General features: G+C 42.2%; 2 protein-coding genes across 5 annotated transcripts in view; both read right to left on the bottom strand.

The window, feature by feature from the left end:
- The window catches only part of EMILIN3 (elastin microfibril interfacer 3), a 200,900-nt gene that overhangs the window by 73,961 nt on the left and 109,384 nt on the right, over positions 1–17,555 (bottom strand). The window lies entirely within an intron of this gene.
- Positions 13,754–17,555, bottom strand: part of MYL9 (myosin light chain 9) — a 59,116-nt gene continuing 55,314 nt past the window's right edge. For all 4 annotated transcript variants that reach the window (XM_075277482.1, XM_075277484.1, XM_075277485.1 and 1 more), the window contains exons 3-4: positions 16,741–16,902; positions 13,754–14,294 (exon numbers count right to left, since the gene is read on the bottom strand). In XM_075277482.1, the coding sequence (XP_075133583.1) occupies positions 14,122–14,294; positions 16,741–16,902 (335 nt within the window). In that variant the 3' untranslated portion in view covers positions 13,754–14,121. The remainder of the gene's footprint in view (positions 14,295–16,740; positions 16,903–17,555) is intronic.

Genomic DNA, 17,555 nt, shown 5'->3' with positions numbered 1-17,555 from the left:
ATCCACCGCCCGATGGTGAAGAGTATATATGTAAGCTGTGGAGAGTACACCAAAATCCCTACTATAGCCCCTATTCACTACTATATCGTCATATACCATTCTCCAGAGTTTGGCGCCGGCCTCTCGTGGTCAAAGTATATTGACGATATCTTGTTTATTTGGCCCTTGAATCGGAAGCATTTTTTGAATACTCTTAATGCAAATGACATTAACTTGGTAATCTTACTTGGTAATTTAGCCTTACCAGATTAGAGTTTCCTGATTTGAGCACAGAACGTGATATCAATGGTATGATTTCCACCAATTTTTTTAGGTAGTCAACTTCGACTAATTCTCTCCTCCCTGTTAGGTCATCCCGCTATCTGAAGGTTCTATCCCAGTGGGTCAGTTTCTCAGTATGTGCCGGATCTGCTCTAATAATTTTGAGTTTGAACAACAAGCTCAGGATCTTTATGAAAGATTTCATAATACAGAGAGGCCTTGTCAGAGCCTGGAATATGGAACACAATTCCCTGTTGATGAGTAACCAATATAAGAAGGGACAGGAAGCTCAAACTATCCATTTTATCACTACATTTATTTCTCATTGGATAAACATATGTGATATTTTTCATAGAAACTGGTCGCTTTTACTCACTGACAATGACTTGTCAAGACATTTGGAGAAACATCCTTCTACCACTTGGCATAGGTCACGTAACTTATGTGACATCTTGGCCTCCAGCAATTATGTCTCACGTGTATCCTGTGGGTTGTTTGGTAGTATGGGCCCCAAATGGGAATTCTATCAATGTGGTAGATGCAAGGCTTGTAAGTATGTGGAGAGATCAACCCCTTGTTCCAATTTTGATTGGAGCAGAGAATATAAGATCATGCATAATATTAAATGCAGTACATCAGCAGTTATTTATTATGTTTTTTGCAACAAAATTTAAGTCAGGATGACAACTAGATCTTTGAAAGTTAGAGTTTTGAAGCATGTGGGTAGGATTAAAGGGCTGAGACTGTTCACGAGTGGGAATCCGTCCAAGGCCTTGACCGGTTACCACGTAATTTTAAGGAATACCATTCCTGTAATTCAGGTGTCTTGAGGGTCAGAGGAATTGATTGTGTTCATCTAGATTCAAGAAGGGGTGACATTAAGTGTACCTTCTTGAAAAAGGAATATAGGTGGATTGTTTTGTTATACTCTGCATCACCAACAGGTGTAAACGAGTTGTCAGTTTCAAACTATTTTTGGATTATTAAACAGTACAAACTTTATTTGGCTATATATGATTATATGTGTTTTCCTCTTATTATTATAGTTTTTTTTTTTTTGTTTTGTTATAGTCATATTGGTAGTCATTGCCAAATATTATCCCACATATGTACAGACAGAAGTTTTTGGATCTTGATCAGATTTTGTTGGAGCAGCTTGAGAAGATTCCTTTTCATCTTTATGCTCCACTAGCTGGTACCCGCGACTTCGTCTGCGGTGATTGTAGAAGTGGGTATATGCAGGCGTGGGTAAGGTTTTCGTACTGTGTATAAGGTATGGGATATGAAATGTAACTTCAGAGAATATGTGAGACTTTTGTGTTGAAGTTACTTTGTATTAGAGCTGTTATACAGTGTTGTGAGAAACTTTACATAGTGACTTTGGGACAGAGGTATTTGAAGTTAACCCTTTCCCGCCGATGGCATTTTTTGATTTTCGTTTTTGACTCCCCTCCTTCTAAACCCCATAACTTTTTTATTTCTCCGCTCCCAGAGCCATATGAGGTCTTAATTTTTCCTGGGACAAATTTTTCTTCATGATGCCACCATTATTTATTCTATATAATGTACTGGGAAGCAGGGAAAAAATTCAGAATGGGGTGGATTTGAAGAAAAAATGCATTTCTGCGACTTTCTTATGGGCTTTGGTTTTACGGCGTTCACTGTGCAACCAAAATGACATGTCCCCTGTATTCTGTGTTTCGTTATGATTCCGGGGATACCAAATTTATATGGTTTTATTAACATTTTGACCCCTTAAAAAAAATCCAAAACTGTGTTAAAAAATTATTTTTTGAAAAGTCGCCATATTCCGACAGCCGTAACTTTTTTATACGTGCGTGTACGGGGATGTATAGGGCGTCCTTTTTTGCGGGACCGGGTGTACTTTGTAGTTCTACCATTTTTGGGAAATGTTATTGCTTTGATCACTTTTTATTCAAATTTTTATCAGAATCAAAACAGTGAAAAAATGGCGGTTTGGCACTTTTGACCATTTTTACCGCTACGGCGTTTACCGAACAGGAAAAATATTTGTATAACTTTGTAGAGTGGGCGATTTCGGACGTGGGGATACTTAACATGTATGTGTTTCACAGTTTTTAACTACTTTTATATGTGTTCTAGGGAAAGGGGGGTGATTTGAATTTTTAATCCTTTTTATTTTGTTTTATATATTTTTTTTACTTTTTTAAACTTTTTTTTTTGCATTTTTTAGACCGCCTAGGGGTATTGACATGGGTGGGTGGGTGGTGTCGCGGATTGTCAGAGCAGTGGGGGTCCGCAAACATAGCTGCTCCGGAGCGTTAAAGAGAGCCTCCTGGAGTATCGTTAAGGGGAGGGGCAAAGTGGTAAAGTATATGTATATGAGATTGTGTGGGGTTAGGGGCGAGGCTGTAGAGGGCAATATGAATTTTGTGGCTTGCTATGGTCCAAAGTGTGTGAGATTGCAGAGATGGTGGTGTGAGTTTGGGTTTTGTGGGGGTCCTGGCACAAACGTATGTGCGCTATTGTGACGAAAAGTAGCCTATTGCGCAATCGGGTGTATTAACTATGTTTGTGGAAAATTTCAGCCAAATCGGTGGAGCGGTTTTTCCGTGATTGAGGAACAAACATCCGAACATCCAAACTCACAAACCCACAAACTTTCACATTTATAATATTAATAGGATTTTTTATTTTTGGCTCTTTTTTTTCACATTATTGATGAGAGATTGTATTTCATGGATTTTTATGCATTTATGGCTTTACTATACTTTCCACAGGGAAATTACTACATGATAGCTATCCCCTCTATCCATCCTTTGTGTGTTTTCTCCATTGTAGTGGAGACCATATATAGTTTGGATTTGTCTCGTCTTCAGTTGTATATTTTCGCCATTATTTATCTTTATGATTGTGAAGGGTTCATCTCTGCAACCTTGGTTATATTGAGAAAAATAGTAGAATAGTAGCTTGCTGTGATCATAGTGCTGACCTTACAGTTCAGCACTGCCAGCCAGTCTAGGGCATAGTGATATCGAAGCTGGGAAAAGAAGCAGATGTACACGGTTATCAGTTCTTGTTGTGTCTGCATGTCGTAAAACTAGGCCCGGAAGCGGATCTCCCTGTAAGGGCATGTACCCCGTGACTGTAGTATATCATACTTCCTAGAAGTATCTAATGGATGACACAGACAACCATGTGTTAACTCATGTATTGTTTATACACGTATTCATAGTTTGTAAACGCCCATTTTGTACTTTGACCAATGATAATTCATATTTCTATATGATGTAGTTTGTTATGCCTAAATTGGCATACAGCCATTATTTTCTCTATAAAAGCTAAGTAATATGTAATAAACTTTGGAACATCCTGATCACGATACTTGTGTGTCTGACTGTGTGTTCTCCGAGCAATTGCTGTGACGTCACCAATACACATATATTGATTAATTAGGACTACGGCAACATATCCAGGGCTGATTGCCCGTAACATTTCTGGCGCAACAACGTGGAGCTCGAGGTCGTCGATGTGCAGCCGATAGAGGGACATAGAGGGATAGAGGAACATCCACCGACCGACCGATTTGGACCAAGAACCGGAGGACCCCAGATAAACAAAACAGCGCTGTGAGGTAAGCCATTGTCTTGCAATTATATTATCTGGGCTCCTACGTGATCTTGTTCCTGTGTCGATGGGAGGTTAGTCGCTGCATGTTTTGTATAACACCTTGTGCCCTGTACTTTTGTACATAGACGGAAGAACCCAATGAGGGGATATGTTGTCTGTAGAGAGCATCGAACTGGTCCTGACAGGTGCCTGCATGGTGGGTTTAGCAATATTCTTGGCATACGTTTGTGTTCGAGTTTACAAGAGTTCCCCGAAACCTTGGTCACCCCTTGATCCTTAAGAGTTAAATTGCCCTAGACCCCTCCCCTCAGAAAGAAAGGAGTTTGGAGCTAGAGTTCGTGTCCTAAGTGACCCCGATAACTCTCCATGACTCAACTCCAGGAGCCCAGAGCCAGAGTTTGTGTCTTAGCAGACCCCGATAACTCTCCGTAGCTCTCCGTACTTCTGGGACCATAGTTCGTGTCTTAAGAAACCTCGATAACTCTCCGTAGACGGCCCGGACAGCGGCTGCGTAGCTAGCAGCCGAAATGGGGGTGGGACCTACAAAGATATGGTTCACCCCACTGAAATTAATAGAGGAAGGGAAAGAAGTAGCTGAATTAGCTCAGAAAGTTTTCAAAAAGGCTGGGGTGAAAAAGGATGGCATTTTAGATGGAGAATTTTGGGAACAATTTAGACAAGACCATGCAGGCGACCTAAGGGCAAAGAATTTGCAACAAGGCATCCATAGTATCATAGATCATAGTGAGAAGAGTCAGGAAAAAGAACTGGCCCACAAAGGGTGCTCCGAGATGATGCGTGACAGGGCAAAGCTAGCCCATTCCATGAACCCCCCTCCTTATGAGGGAAAAGGAGAAGGTGTATGGACCTGTCCATGATGTGATGAGCAAATTGATTGGAGATGAGTAACTAAGATGTCAGCTATAAGTGATTGAGTGTAACATCACTGGTATGATGTTTGAAAAATTCTGCATATATGGTTCAATTTGTAATTGTAATGTCCATTATGTTAATGAGCAATGCCAGTATTTGACTTTTATGCCTTTGTAAGGAAATTGTGACGTTTCACAGTGGTTTAAACTTTGATTAGAATCTGGTTGCCACCAGAGTCCACAGTATGTATTATAGCAAAAGAAATGATTTGGTTAAAGGGTTAACCTAAGTAACGTATAATGGCAATGTGTATACAGGGATATCCAAGCATATGATGTTATGGTTATGTCTTGTACTAGGTTGTGAGTTTACTGTTTTATCTTTTGTCACTTAAACTGTTGACAGTGCTGATTTTTACTTGTTTGTTTTTGTATTTATGTGAAATCTAGGGGAATAGAGGGATGCTGTATGTGACCGCCTCCATTTTATATTCTATTCACTGGCGCTGCCCAGTGTTCACTCCCTCTCCCGTGCTGGAAACTTATCTATAATGAGATGGAACTTCTTCTCCGTGTCTTATCCAATAGTTATGTGTTGTAACTTATGTTATTATTATTATTATTATTATTGTTTATTTATATAGCACCATTAATTCCATGGTGCTTTACATTTGGGGGTTACATACAATACACAAAATATACAGGTAGATATCATACTAACAGTGATCGGCTGGCACAGTGGGGTAGAGGGCCCTGCCCGCGAGGGCTTACAATCTATGAGGGAAGGGTGGTAGAGACAGGAGGAGAGGGGGAGACTGTTCAGATGGCAGTGCGGTGATAGTGTTATTGGAGGTTGTAGGCCTTCCTGAACATGTGAGTCTTCAGGGCCTTCTTGAATCCTGTGATTGTGGGGGTCAGTCTTATTTGTCGTGGTAAGGAGTTCCAGAGTATGGGGGATGCATGGGAGAAGTCTTGGAGACGGTTGTGTGAGGAGCGGATGAGAGCAGAGCGGAGTAGGAGGTCATTGGAGGATCTGAGGTTACGTGTGGGCAGGTAGCGGGAGATGAGGTCAGAGATATATGGAGGGAACAGGTTGTGGATGGCTTTGTATGTTAGCGTTAGTAGCTTGAACTCGATTCGCTGGGCTATGAGTAACCAGTGGAGGGACTGGCAGAGGGGAGCAGCCGATGAAGATCGGGGGGTGAGGTGGATTAAGCGAGCAGCGCAGTTTAGGGTGGACTGGAGGAGGGCGAGGGTGTTAGCTGGGAGTCCATATTGTAACTTTATACCCAGTCATGTTATGCTAATTATCCTAAACGTATCTTCTTTTTGTCTAAGAATTTACCATTAGAGTCCGGAATCCATAGTCACATATTTGTACCTTGTGATATTTCCCTGAGCTGACTCAAATCACGGTTGTGAAGGAAAGTCAATCATCTGGTCTGTGCCGTATCTTAATCTTTGTATATTAATCTTTATAATTTATATCATATAAAGTGTCCGCAATATCACACTAGCTTCCGCTCTCTTTTAATGTAGTCACTGATCCTACATAGAATTGTCTTAGTAAAGCATTTGGTGTTGCCTTCTTTAAAGCCGTACCTGACCTCTTAAGATATTTGGGAAAACATATGGTATCAGAAGTGGGGTACAGTAGAAGGTTTTATTGTTAGGACTGTTGTTAGTAACATCTTGACCTTAAAAAGTAAAATTTTAGGAAAATTCCGATAATCCGGAATTTTGAGACCTCCATCCAATAATGTGGAATATAGTGTGAAATAGTGTTAAACATGTTTGTCTTTAAAAAGAAAGAGGTTGTAAATACATTTGTTGACATTCCAGCGGGCTCCCTATGTATTTTGGTCAATGAGTGGTCACAATGTGTTAGATTATGTGACTTATGGAATGAATAGTTGAAAAATGTTGATGTTAATGAAAAGATGCCAGAAAGTGGCATGAAACAGGAGGTTTAAGTATGTTGCCTACGTTTAGGATGTCAAAAAGATGGAACTTAGAATGTTGAAACAAAGTGATGTGATAATATGCACATAATAGGAGGGCTATCAGATTTTGGGTCGAAACAAGTGAAAAGATTGCACAAAAAAGTAAACATAGGTTGATATAAGCTGATTGAAATTAGGATTGTCCCCCATTGTGTAAAATTGTAATTTAATGAAGTTTGGGTTTTTTAAAAAAAAGAGGGGGGGGGGGGGTGAGGAAAATTCCTCTGTTTCTATACTATGAGAATTAGAAGTCACTACCATATCTGCTGTGTAATGTCCTTTGTGTATGATTTTGTTGTGTGACCCAGGAGATTGATTTGATCCTTCAGTTAATGTTTCTGCTTTCTCTGCTGTATGTGTGTGTGTATATATATATATATATATATATATATATATATATATATATATACACATACACTAGAGGGAGGACCCGGCTTCGTACGGGTATATTACATTTTATGTTTGTGTAGTGGCCCCATAAGAATTGTCCAATTTTGCATGTTTTGCATGTTGATTTTGTATGTTGTTTGTGTGTATGTCCATAAGCATCATGTGATTATGTGTATCTCATTTTGGATATCAGTGAAAAACCTGTGATCAGTTGTTATGGATACCTGGAGTAAAGCTGTATCTAATCCTTCCCCGTGTAGTACTGTGTTTAGACGCAAGTACCTAATCCTTGTTGGTGTGGTACTGTGTGCAGATGCACATATCTAATCCTCTGGCGTGTGGTACTGTGTGCAGATGTGTGTATCTAATCCTCCCCCGTGTGGCATTGTGTGAAGAGGCACGTATCTAATCCTCCGGTATGTGAAACTGTGTGCAGACGTGCATATCTAATCTTACGGCATGTGGTACTATGTGCAGACGCACATATCTAATCCTCTGGCGTGTGGTACTGTGTGCAGACAGGTGTATCTAATCCTCTGGCGTGTGGTACTGTGTGCAGATGCGCGTATCTAATCCTCCCCTGTGTGGTACTGTGTGCAGATGCACATATCTAATCCTCTGGCATGTGGTACTGTGTGCAGATGCGCGTATCTAATCCTCCCCCGTGTGGTACTGTGTGCTGAGACGCGTATCTAATCCTCTGGCATGTGGTACTGTGTGCAGATGCGCGTATCTAATCCTCCCCCGTGTGGTACTGTGTGCTGAGACGCGTATCTAATCCTCTGGCATGTGGTACTGTGTGCAGAGGCATATATCTAATCTTCCAAAGTGTGGTACTGTGTTCAGACGCACATATCTAATCCTCCCGTGTGGTATTGTGTGAAGAGGCACGTATCTAATCCTACGGCATGTGGAACTGTGTGTAGACACGTGTATCTAATCCTACAGCATGTGGTACTGTATGCAGACGCGTGTATCTAATCCTATGGCGTGTACAACTGTGTGCAGATGCGCGTATCTAATCCTCCCGTGTGGTATTGTGTGATGAGGCGCGTATCTAATCCTACGGCGTGTGGAACTGTGTGCAGATGCTCGTATCTAATCCTCTGGCGTGTGGTACTGTGTGCTGAGACGCGTATCTAATTCTCTGGCTTGTGGTACTGTGTGCAGAGGCATGTATCTAATCCTCCCCTGTGTGGTATTGTGTGAAGAGGCACGTATCTAATCCTACGGCGTGTGGAACTGTGTGTAGACGCGCGTATCTAATCCTACGGCATGTGATACTATGTGCAGATGCGTGTATCTAATCCTCTGGCGTGTGGTACTGTGTGCTTAGACGTGTATCTAATCCTCTGGCTTGTGGTACTGTGTGCAGAGGCATGTATCTAATCCTCCAAAGTGTGGTACTGTGTGCAGACACACGTATCTAATCCTCCTCTGTGTGGTATTGTGTGAAGAGGCACGTATCTAATCCTGTGGCATGTGGTACTGTGTGCAGACGCGCGTATGTAACCCTCCCCGTGTGGTACTGTGTGCTTAGATGCGTATGTAATTCTCTGTCTTGTGGTACTGTGTGCAGACACACGTATCTAATCCTCCCCGTGTGGTATTGTGCGAAGAGGCACGTATCTAGTCCTGCGGCGTGTGGAACTGTGTGTAGATGCGCGTATCTAATTCTATGGTATGTATTACTGTGTGCAGACGTGCGTATCTAATCCTCTGGCTTGTGGTACTGTGTGCAGACGTGTGTATCTAATCCTCTGGCGTGTGGTACTGTGTGCAGATGCACGTATCTAATTCTCCCCTGTGTGGTACTGTGTGCTGAGACACGTATCTAATTCTCTGGCTTGTGGTACTGTGTGCAGAGGCATGTATCTAGTCCTCCAAAGTGTGGTACTGTATGCAGACACACGTATCTAATCCTCCCCTGTGTGGTATTGTGTGAAGAGGCACGTATCTAATCCTACGGCATGTGGAACTGTGTGTAGACGCGCGTATCTAATCCTACGGCATGTGATACTATGTGCAGAAGTGTGTATCTAATCCTCTGGCTTGTGGTACTGTGTGCAGAGGCATGTATCTAATCCTCCAAAGTGTGGTACTGTGTGCAGACACACATATCTAATCCTCCTCTGTGTGGTATTGTGTGAAGAGGCACGTATCTAATCCTGTGGCATGTGGTACTGTGTGCAGACGCGCGTATGTAACCCTCCCCGTGTGGTACTGTGTGCTTAGATGCGTATGTAATTCTCTGTCTTGTGGTACTGTGTGCAGACACACGTATCTAATCCTCCCCGTGTGGTATTGTGCGAAGAGGCACGTATCTAGTCCTGCGGCGTGTGGAACTGTGTGTAGATGCGCGTATCTAATTCTATGGCATGTATTACTGTGTGAAGACGTGCGTATCTAATCCTCTGGTGTGTGGCTACTGTGTGCAGATGCACGTATCTAATTCTCCCGTGTGGTACTGTGTGCTGAGACACGTATCTAATTCTCTGGCTTGTGGTACTGTGTGCAGAGGCATGTATCTAGTCCTCCAAAGTGTGGTATTGTATGCAGACACACGTATCTAATCCTCCCCTGTGTGGTATTGTGTGAAGAGGCACGTATCTAATCCTACGGCGTGTGGAACTGTGTGTAGACGCTCATATCTAATACTACGGCATGTGGTACTGTGTACAGACGCGCATATCTAATCCTCTGGCGTGTGGTACTGTGTGCAGATGCGCGTATCTAATCCTCCCCTGTGTGGTACTGTGTGCAGATGCACATATCTAATCCTCTGGCATGTGGTACTGTGTGCAGATGCACGTATCTAATCCTCCCCCGTGTGGTACTGTGTGCTGAGAAGTGTATAATTCTCTGGCTTGTGGTACTGTGTGCAGAGGCATGTATCTAATCCTCCAAATTGTGGTACTGTGTGCAGACATACGTATCTAATCTTCCCCTGTGTGGTATTGTGTGAAGAGGCATGTATCTAATCCTACGGCATGTGGTACTGTGTGCAGATGTGCATATCTTATGCTCTGGCATGTGGTACTGTGTGCAGACGCATGTATCCAATCACCCGGCGTGTGGTACTTTGTGCAGACGCGTGTATCTAATCCTTCGGCATGTGGAACTGTGTGCAGAAGCGCGTATTTAATCCTCTGGTTTGTGGGACGGTGTGCAGACGCGTGTATCTAATCCTCTGGCGTGTGATACTGTGTGCTGATCTGTGTATCTAATCCTCTGATGCGTGTATCTCAGTGTTGGGTTGTGTATGCGGAGTGACCGTGTGTATTGCAGTTGGAATATGAGTGAAAGACTTGCAGGTTTGTATTAGTTAAGGGGGGGGGCACTGTGTTTGGAATGCTGTATCTCAGCAACGGTACGTCCGAGCGAGTTGGAGTCTCGTCTTCCCGGAGAGAACAGACAGACATTCATTCTTATAAATATATATATATATATATATATATATATATTAGCTTTTTTTTGTGTGGTTAAGTTGGGCTCGTAGGAACTATGTTCTATTGTTGCTGAGGTATTGTTGTTTCACCCCAAGTGGGACAGTTGGTAGACCTTATATCTAGAAATATGTTTTTTGATGAATATAGGTTATTATATACCCGTCTCTATGTCGTCTGGCTGGCTTATTCCATCTGTCCTGCTGTCATATTATTGATATTATAATTTGTATTTCTTTAATAAATTTTTATTTTTCTATATACACTGATGTGTTATTTTCTATGGCTCAACCAGATTAGAAGGCAGGTAAATAAAGGTTTCACTTCTCAGAATATGGCAATGCAAAAATAATTATTTTTCTGATCAAAAATGAGCCCTACACCACTTGATAAATTCTTTGAGGGGTTCAGTTTTTGAAGTGGGGTCACTTCCCGGAGAGATTCCATTTTAATGACACTGTAGCAGGATTATGCGAAAGTGACATTTGATTTAGATGGTTCGGTTTTTGGTGGTCATGTCACTTTTGCAGAACCCCTGAAATATCAGTGGAAAGTGACCCCATTTTGGAAACTCCCCTCAAGGATTTTATTCCCCCTAAGTTTTGCATTGATTTATTTTCCAAAAATGAATGTGAAAAGCGAAAATTGCAATTTATAATGAAATACATCATTTTTTTGTGCACAGTATGTTGTGCCAAGCTTGTGTCATGGATGAAGACTCCAAAAGTTATTTTACCCGGGAAAAGCCTATAACAGTCTTTGGAGTGTCTCTGCTGACACCAACTAGGCACGGAAATGGTGTAATTCTGGAAAAACTGGAATTTTAACCTTCCACTATCAGCTGAGCATTTACTTCTTGAGGAATTCCAGTTTACTGGCACCTCTAAGGGAGCGTTCACACTACAGTCATTGTCCGACAGGTAGTGCCCGCTGCTAATGTCCGTTCAAAATCTCGCACGGACATTAGCAACGGACACTAGCTGTGTCCGTGACATTTTTCATTCATTTAAATAGCAATTGGGTGCGTTGTTTTACACTCCGTGCCTGTCCTTAAGTTTCCGTTCCTAAAGATGTCCGACTTTTCAAGCGGACAGAAAAAACCTACATGTAAATGTGTGCTAGTGGTAACTTTACAGTGCGTAATATTTTGTGGTGACTTACCAGAGACATCTGACTAATCGCTTACATTTCCCGTCTCTTCCCTTTGGACCGCCATGACCACTTCTTCCAGCATGTGATTTGTCTCTACAGTTTGCATCACAGACATCTTTGACTCCTCACTTCTCCAGGTACCCGATCCATATTGTCCTCACCTATACAAAGCCCCTTAAATAGTACACCTTATTAATACCTGATTATATTAATAATGCCCCTAATAGCCCTTATATAAGTCCCCCTTATATTAATAATGCCTAATAGCCCTTATTAAAATAGCTCCCCTTGTATTAGTGATATATATGGCATTTATATGAGGTATTAGGGGGGGTATTTAAGATACCCACCCCTGTATTAATAATGCCTTTAATAGCCCTTATATAAAAATCCCCCCAGTATTAATGAAGCCCCTAACAGCCCTTATAGCAATATCCCCCTTGTATTAATGATATGCGTTATTTTTAAGGGCTATTAGGAGCATTAAAATACCCCCTTGTATTAATATTGCCTCTAATAGCCTTTATATAAATAACACCTGTTAATATATAAAGTGCCCCTTCCTAATGACCCCTTACCTACCTGGGAGCCCTTGATGCAGCCGGTGTCTCCTCCTCATACCCAGGATCATAGTGTGCAGAACGTCTGCATCTCAGCATAGGAGACGCGTGATGTCATCACATCGCGCCTCCCACACAGAGAAGCAGACGTGTTGTCTGTCTGTCTTCTCGGTGTCTACAGTCAGAATTAGTTTTAACTAGATCGGTGTCTTGCAGACGCCAATCTAGTTAACAGTGCAGCCTGGAGTATTACTATCAGGAGGGGCGGCATAGAATGGTCTGGGGCATGACAGAAAGCACACAGACCAGTGCCCCTCCATGCAGCCCCCCTGATAGTGCCTCCTGAGGCCACCGCTTCATGTAGCCTCATTAGCGGTGCGGCCCTGTCTCTTCATACACAGCAGGTGCTAACTGTATTATACCGCTGACAGCTGCAATTGGTGCTGACACAACGACAGATGATAACACTTTAGATGCCGCAGTCATTTTTAACTGCAGCATCTTAAGTGCACAGGCACCATGCGTGCTATCATCTTTGACCAATCGCTTTTTTTAATTTCTTCACTCTGAGCCATATCAGGTCTTAAATGTTTGCGGGACAAATCTTTCTTCGTGATCCTATCAATTATTCTGCACAATGTATTGGTAAGCTGGGGGAAGAAAAAAAAAAAAAAAAGGTATGGTTTGATTTACATTTTAACTCCTTAATTAAAAATTCAAAACTTTGTTAAAATTGATTTTTTTTTCCCTTTCTAAAAGTCACCATATTCTGACACCCTTAATTTTATTTATACTTCAGTGTATGGGGATGCAAAGGCCGTCTTTTTATGCGGGACCAGGTAGAGTTCAGTTATACCATTTTTGGGAATTGCTATCACTCTGGTCACTTTTTATTAGAGGCAAAACAGTGAGAAATTTTTTTTTTATATAGATTTGTAGAGCGGGACACAGGGATACCTAATGTGTAGGTGTTTCACAGTATTTAAGTACTTTTACATGTGTTCTAGGAAGGGGGGGGTAGGTGGAATTTTTCAATAAGGGGCACCTAGGAGCGTTATTAAATTAAAAATGCACATGGGGTATTACTCATTACCAGGGGATTTTTAGGTTACATATTTTACAATTGAGGTAGCAGCAGGATAGGGACAATGTATAAGGTAAGGACTATGTGTGTTGAGTCTGGAAAGTCTTTACAGAGACAAGTCACTGCTGGACGAAGTGGTCATGGCGCTCTGGATGTAAGAGACCAGAAAGGTTGACCTATAAGTCACAACATTTTTCTTGTACTGTATGAACTTAAATGGTCTTCACAGTCCTGTGTAGAGCCGTATATACCACTGTACGGTCACCATATAGTGATAATATTGGTATAGAGATATTTGACCCATCCAACCAGATCTAGAATCTTGCTTGCTCTGATTTCCAGGAGAATGATTATAAGTATAAACACACAAGAATTTCTGTTAATATATCAATTTATTTTATGTTATATATTAAGACAAATTATCCATATCTGAGCAGCTAAAGTGACGGCAGTAGGCAGTGGTCTTATCAGTCGCATTTTTCACTTCCTTTTCTGACAGAGGCTGCTGGAGCAGCGGTGAACACCTACACTGAACCTTCAACATAAATACAAATCGATTTCCTACCATTTGTCCATGTTGACTCTAAGTGTCTGACAAATAGCTGCTAGAATAACGTTTACACTATGGTTGCAAAAAGGGGGAGAAGGGGCTCTGCCGGACACAGAACACAGTCACCCCAAATCTGCAGTACCATGGGCTCCTGAATTTTTACAATCCGTATGCTGCTGTTTGCTGATATTTTAGTCATCCTTGTCCTTGGCGCCGTGTTTCAGGATGCGGGTGAATTCTACGTAATTGAAGTTGCCTTTTTTGTCAATTGGTGCTTCTCTGTACATCTCATCCACCTCCTCATCTGTAAAGCGGTCTCCCATTGTGGTCAGGAGCTCACGTAAGTGGTCCTCATTAATGAAACCTGAAGAGAAGAAAGAAGGTAGAGTCAGCCAGCAGAAAGAGTAAAAAACAACAAAAAGATTGATAAAAATGGAAAAACATTGAAATACTTGTTTTGATAAAGGGTGGCTGTACTGGGACCGAATAGGGTCACGTATAGGAAGATAGAGCATTTCTGCTGGACAATTTCTTTACAATTTGTCAATCTTTGCCAAGTGTCATAAAAGAGACTGGCTCCTTAAGCCATGTTGACATTGTGGAATTTGTAGAAGCAGGAAAATTCTGCTTCAGGAGTTCAGACACTAATTTTGCACCAAATTTGGTGTCGGTCAGAATTTTGCCAATTGCCATATATTTCAGTGGGAGTTCTGACGCGGAATAATTAACAAAGGCAGGGGCGTAACTACCGTAGAGGCAGCGGAGGCGGCTGCCACAGGGCCCGGGCCATTAGGGGGCCCGGTGACAGCCGCTACCGCTGCATTTTTTTTCTTCTTTAATAGGCCGTTACGGGCCCTATTTACCTGCCGATCCTGGCTGGACCGGAATCGGTAAGTGACACCGCGGGCCCCACAAATACTATCATTATACTCGGGGGGCCTATGCAGTAATTTTTTATGTTTTTATTCCCCCGGGTCTCCGATTATTATACTCTAGAGTGCGGAGGAGGGGGGCCGGCCGAGGTCTTGACGTCGGTGTTGGTTGGGGAGGGGGGGGCGGGGACCATGTCAAAAGATCGCCACGGGGCCCCGCCATTCCTAGTTACGCCACTGAATAAAGGTTTATATCAAGTGGAGTTCATAGCTGATTTAGAGGCAGAATCTGTCTCCAAATCTTTACTGAATGCAGTGTGTGAATATACTTAGCAGCCAGGGGGGTCTAAACTAGCCGTAAGCAGCCCATACATAGACCTATATAGGCCAAACCTACCAATTGAGAAGGGTTTGGTTGACTAACTTTTATACAAATTTCGTAAAACTTCTCCAATGGTCAATGTCAAGGGAGATCAGGATTGGTCAGATAGGTTTCAGCTGCCTTTTGTTCTTGGGGAGACAAATTGTAGCATTGGCACTCTCCCCTCTCCATTAGACATGTGCATTGGGGTGTTGGCACGTCCTGGGAGCAATGTACCTCACTCTCTCTATTAAAAGCACATGCACATTGAGCTGAGCCAAGCATGTATGTGTATGGGGTGTTGGGTGGGATAGCTGTCAACAAAACAGTGAAAACTTTTGGGGGAGCCATATCGATTTTTTTGTGATATGGGTACAAAAATGTGCTTTTTGTCATGACTCGCGTATAACATGCCCACTTATACAAAGAGGGCACCCAATGGTTGCAGGAGTAATACCCCAGCCCAGGAGCTTTGCCCACTGCTCCAGGACTCCAGGTGGTCACCTCTTATTTCGGGAGACGTCCAGACCTTCGCGGAGACTTGACAAGCATGTTCAGATGTGAGGTCAGCTATAAACATCAAATTGTCATAAGATCCTAATCATTTCTCATTTCCAAAAGCACAAAGACAGCTGCATAGGGGTTTTTTGGATTGGAACCTGAGGCGGAGGCTGAATGCCAGATGCTGTGCACTCCGCTCCGGACTGGTTCCAAATGAATCGGATTAGGCCGAATCGCGAGATGAATTGTTCTGAAGACTGAGCATCTCGCTTATTTTTTTAATGGGAGCTGTTTTTTGGTCAGGGTTTTGAGCTGGATACGACATATATTTTTTCCTGGACAACCCATTTAAAGGGGCTCTATCAGCAAAATTTTGCTGTACGAGCCCCACATATGCATGTATAGCCTTTAAAAAGGCTATTCAGGCACCGCTAATCATATTTTAAACCCCCGTCCAGTTTAAAAAAAAAACAAAAAAAAAAACAAAAACACACACTATAAAAAAATATGTAAATCATACATGAACTTGCACGGACGTCATCTTCTGGCATGCCTACCTCTTCTTTCAGCAACACCCTCTGGTCCTGGCTCTACTCCGGCTTTATCTTCATCTTCTTCCGGCGGTTCAAATCAGATTGGTTGAAATCTGGCGCGTGCGCAGTAGCACTCCCTCCGGAACTACTGCACACACTCCGGCAGAACTGCCATCGAGAAAAATGGCGCTCCAGAGAGAGCTCTACTGCGCACGTGCAGGATTTCAACCAATCATATTTGAACCGTCGGAAGATAAAGATGAACCAGGACCAGAGGGAGTCGCCGAAAGAAGAGGTAGGCGTTCCAGAAGATTACGTGCAAAGGTATGATTTACATATATGTTTTATAGTTTTAAAATAGGACGGGGGTTTAAAATAAGATTAGCGGTGCCTGAACAGCCTTTTTAAAGGCTATTCACACATAGGTGGGGCTCATACAGCAAAATTTTGCTGATAGAGCCCCTTTAAAGCTGTCCAAGTGTATATGTATAAATAGTGTGAATATACTCTAACATTGATATAGTGATGTGACTATGTATGTACCTGTGCCTTCTTCATCAAAACAGGCAAATGCGTTCCTGATCACATCCTCGGGGTCAGTGCCATTAAGTTTCTCTCCAAACATGGTCAAGAACATGGTGAAATTAATAGGGCCAGGAGCTTCACTCATCATGCCTTCCAGGTATTCATCAGAGGGGTTCTTACCTAAAAGTTCCAAACCATACAAGAGTCAGTCACTCAAAATGTAGTATCTCCAGCTTTACTTTTCGATTGCTAATAAAAAAAATTACTATTTATCATATTATTCTAATAGATATTGGGGTCTTCCACTTGGCTTTAAGCTGCTGCCAATGGCTTAAATAGGACCTTTACTACCTCCAACTCTTTACATCATTAATGGCTGCTACTTCACTAAACTGAAATTTTTTCACCATTACACCATTCCTGAGAAATTGGTGCCATTAGGTTTGGCATCCAATAAGTGGGTGGTCCTAGACTGGAGCAAACAGAGACCACTGAAAGTTAATAAAAAAAAAAAAATAAATAAAAAAAAAAAACACGACTAGAGAAAAAAATTCCAACTATACTAGCGTCGTAAAGAGTTGGAGGAGGTTGGAAAAGGTCTCTTAAAATTTGGCATACTCTCCTCTGTTTGACTGAGGATCCAGCTGAGAGTCTCTGTATGGGTTCCTGGTTTTTCTGACCCTCGGCCCAAAACGTGAGCGGTTCAGTCAATCCGTGCTCTAGCAGTCACTTGTGGACAGAATGTCAGCAAAGACCAGGGAACCGAATGGAGACTTTCCACTGAAAAACTAACTTGCTTATATGGCCAAATGGGTTGTGCAATTCAGTGTTTG

Source organism: Leptodactylus fuscus, chromosome 6 (genome assembly GCF_031893055.1).
Source record: "Leptodactylus fuscus isolate aLepFus1 chromosome 6, aLepFus1.hap2, whole genome shotgun sequence".
Classification (NCBI taxonomy): domain Eukaryota; kingdom Metazoa; phylum Chordata; class Amphibia; order Anura; family Leptodactylidae; genus Leptodactylus; species Leptodactylus fuscus.
The sequence above is the reverse complement of the archived record's forward strand: the minus strand, read 5'-3'. Positions and strand labels throughout refer to the sequence as shown.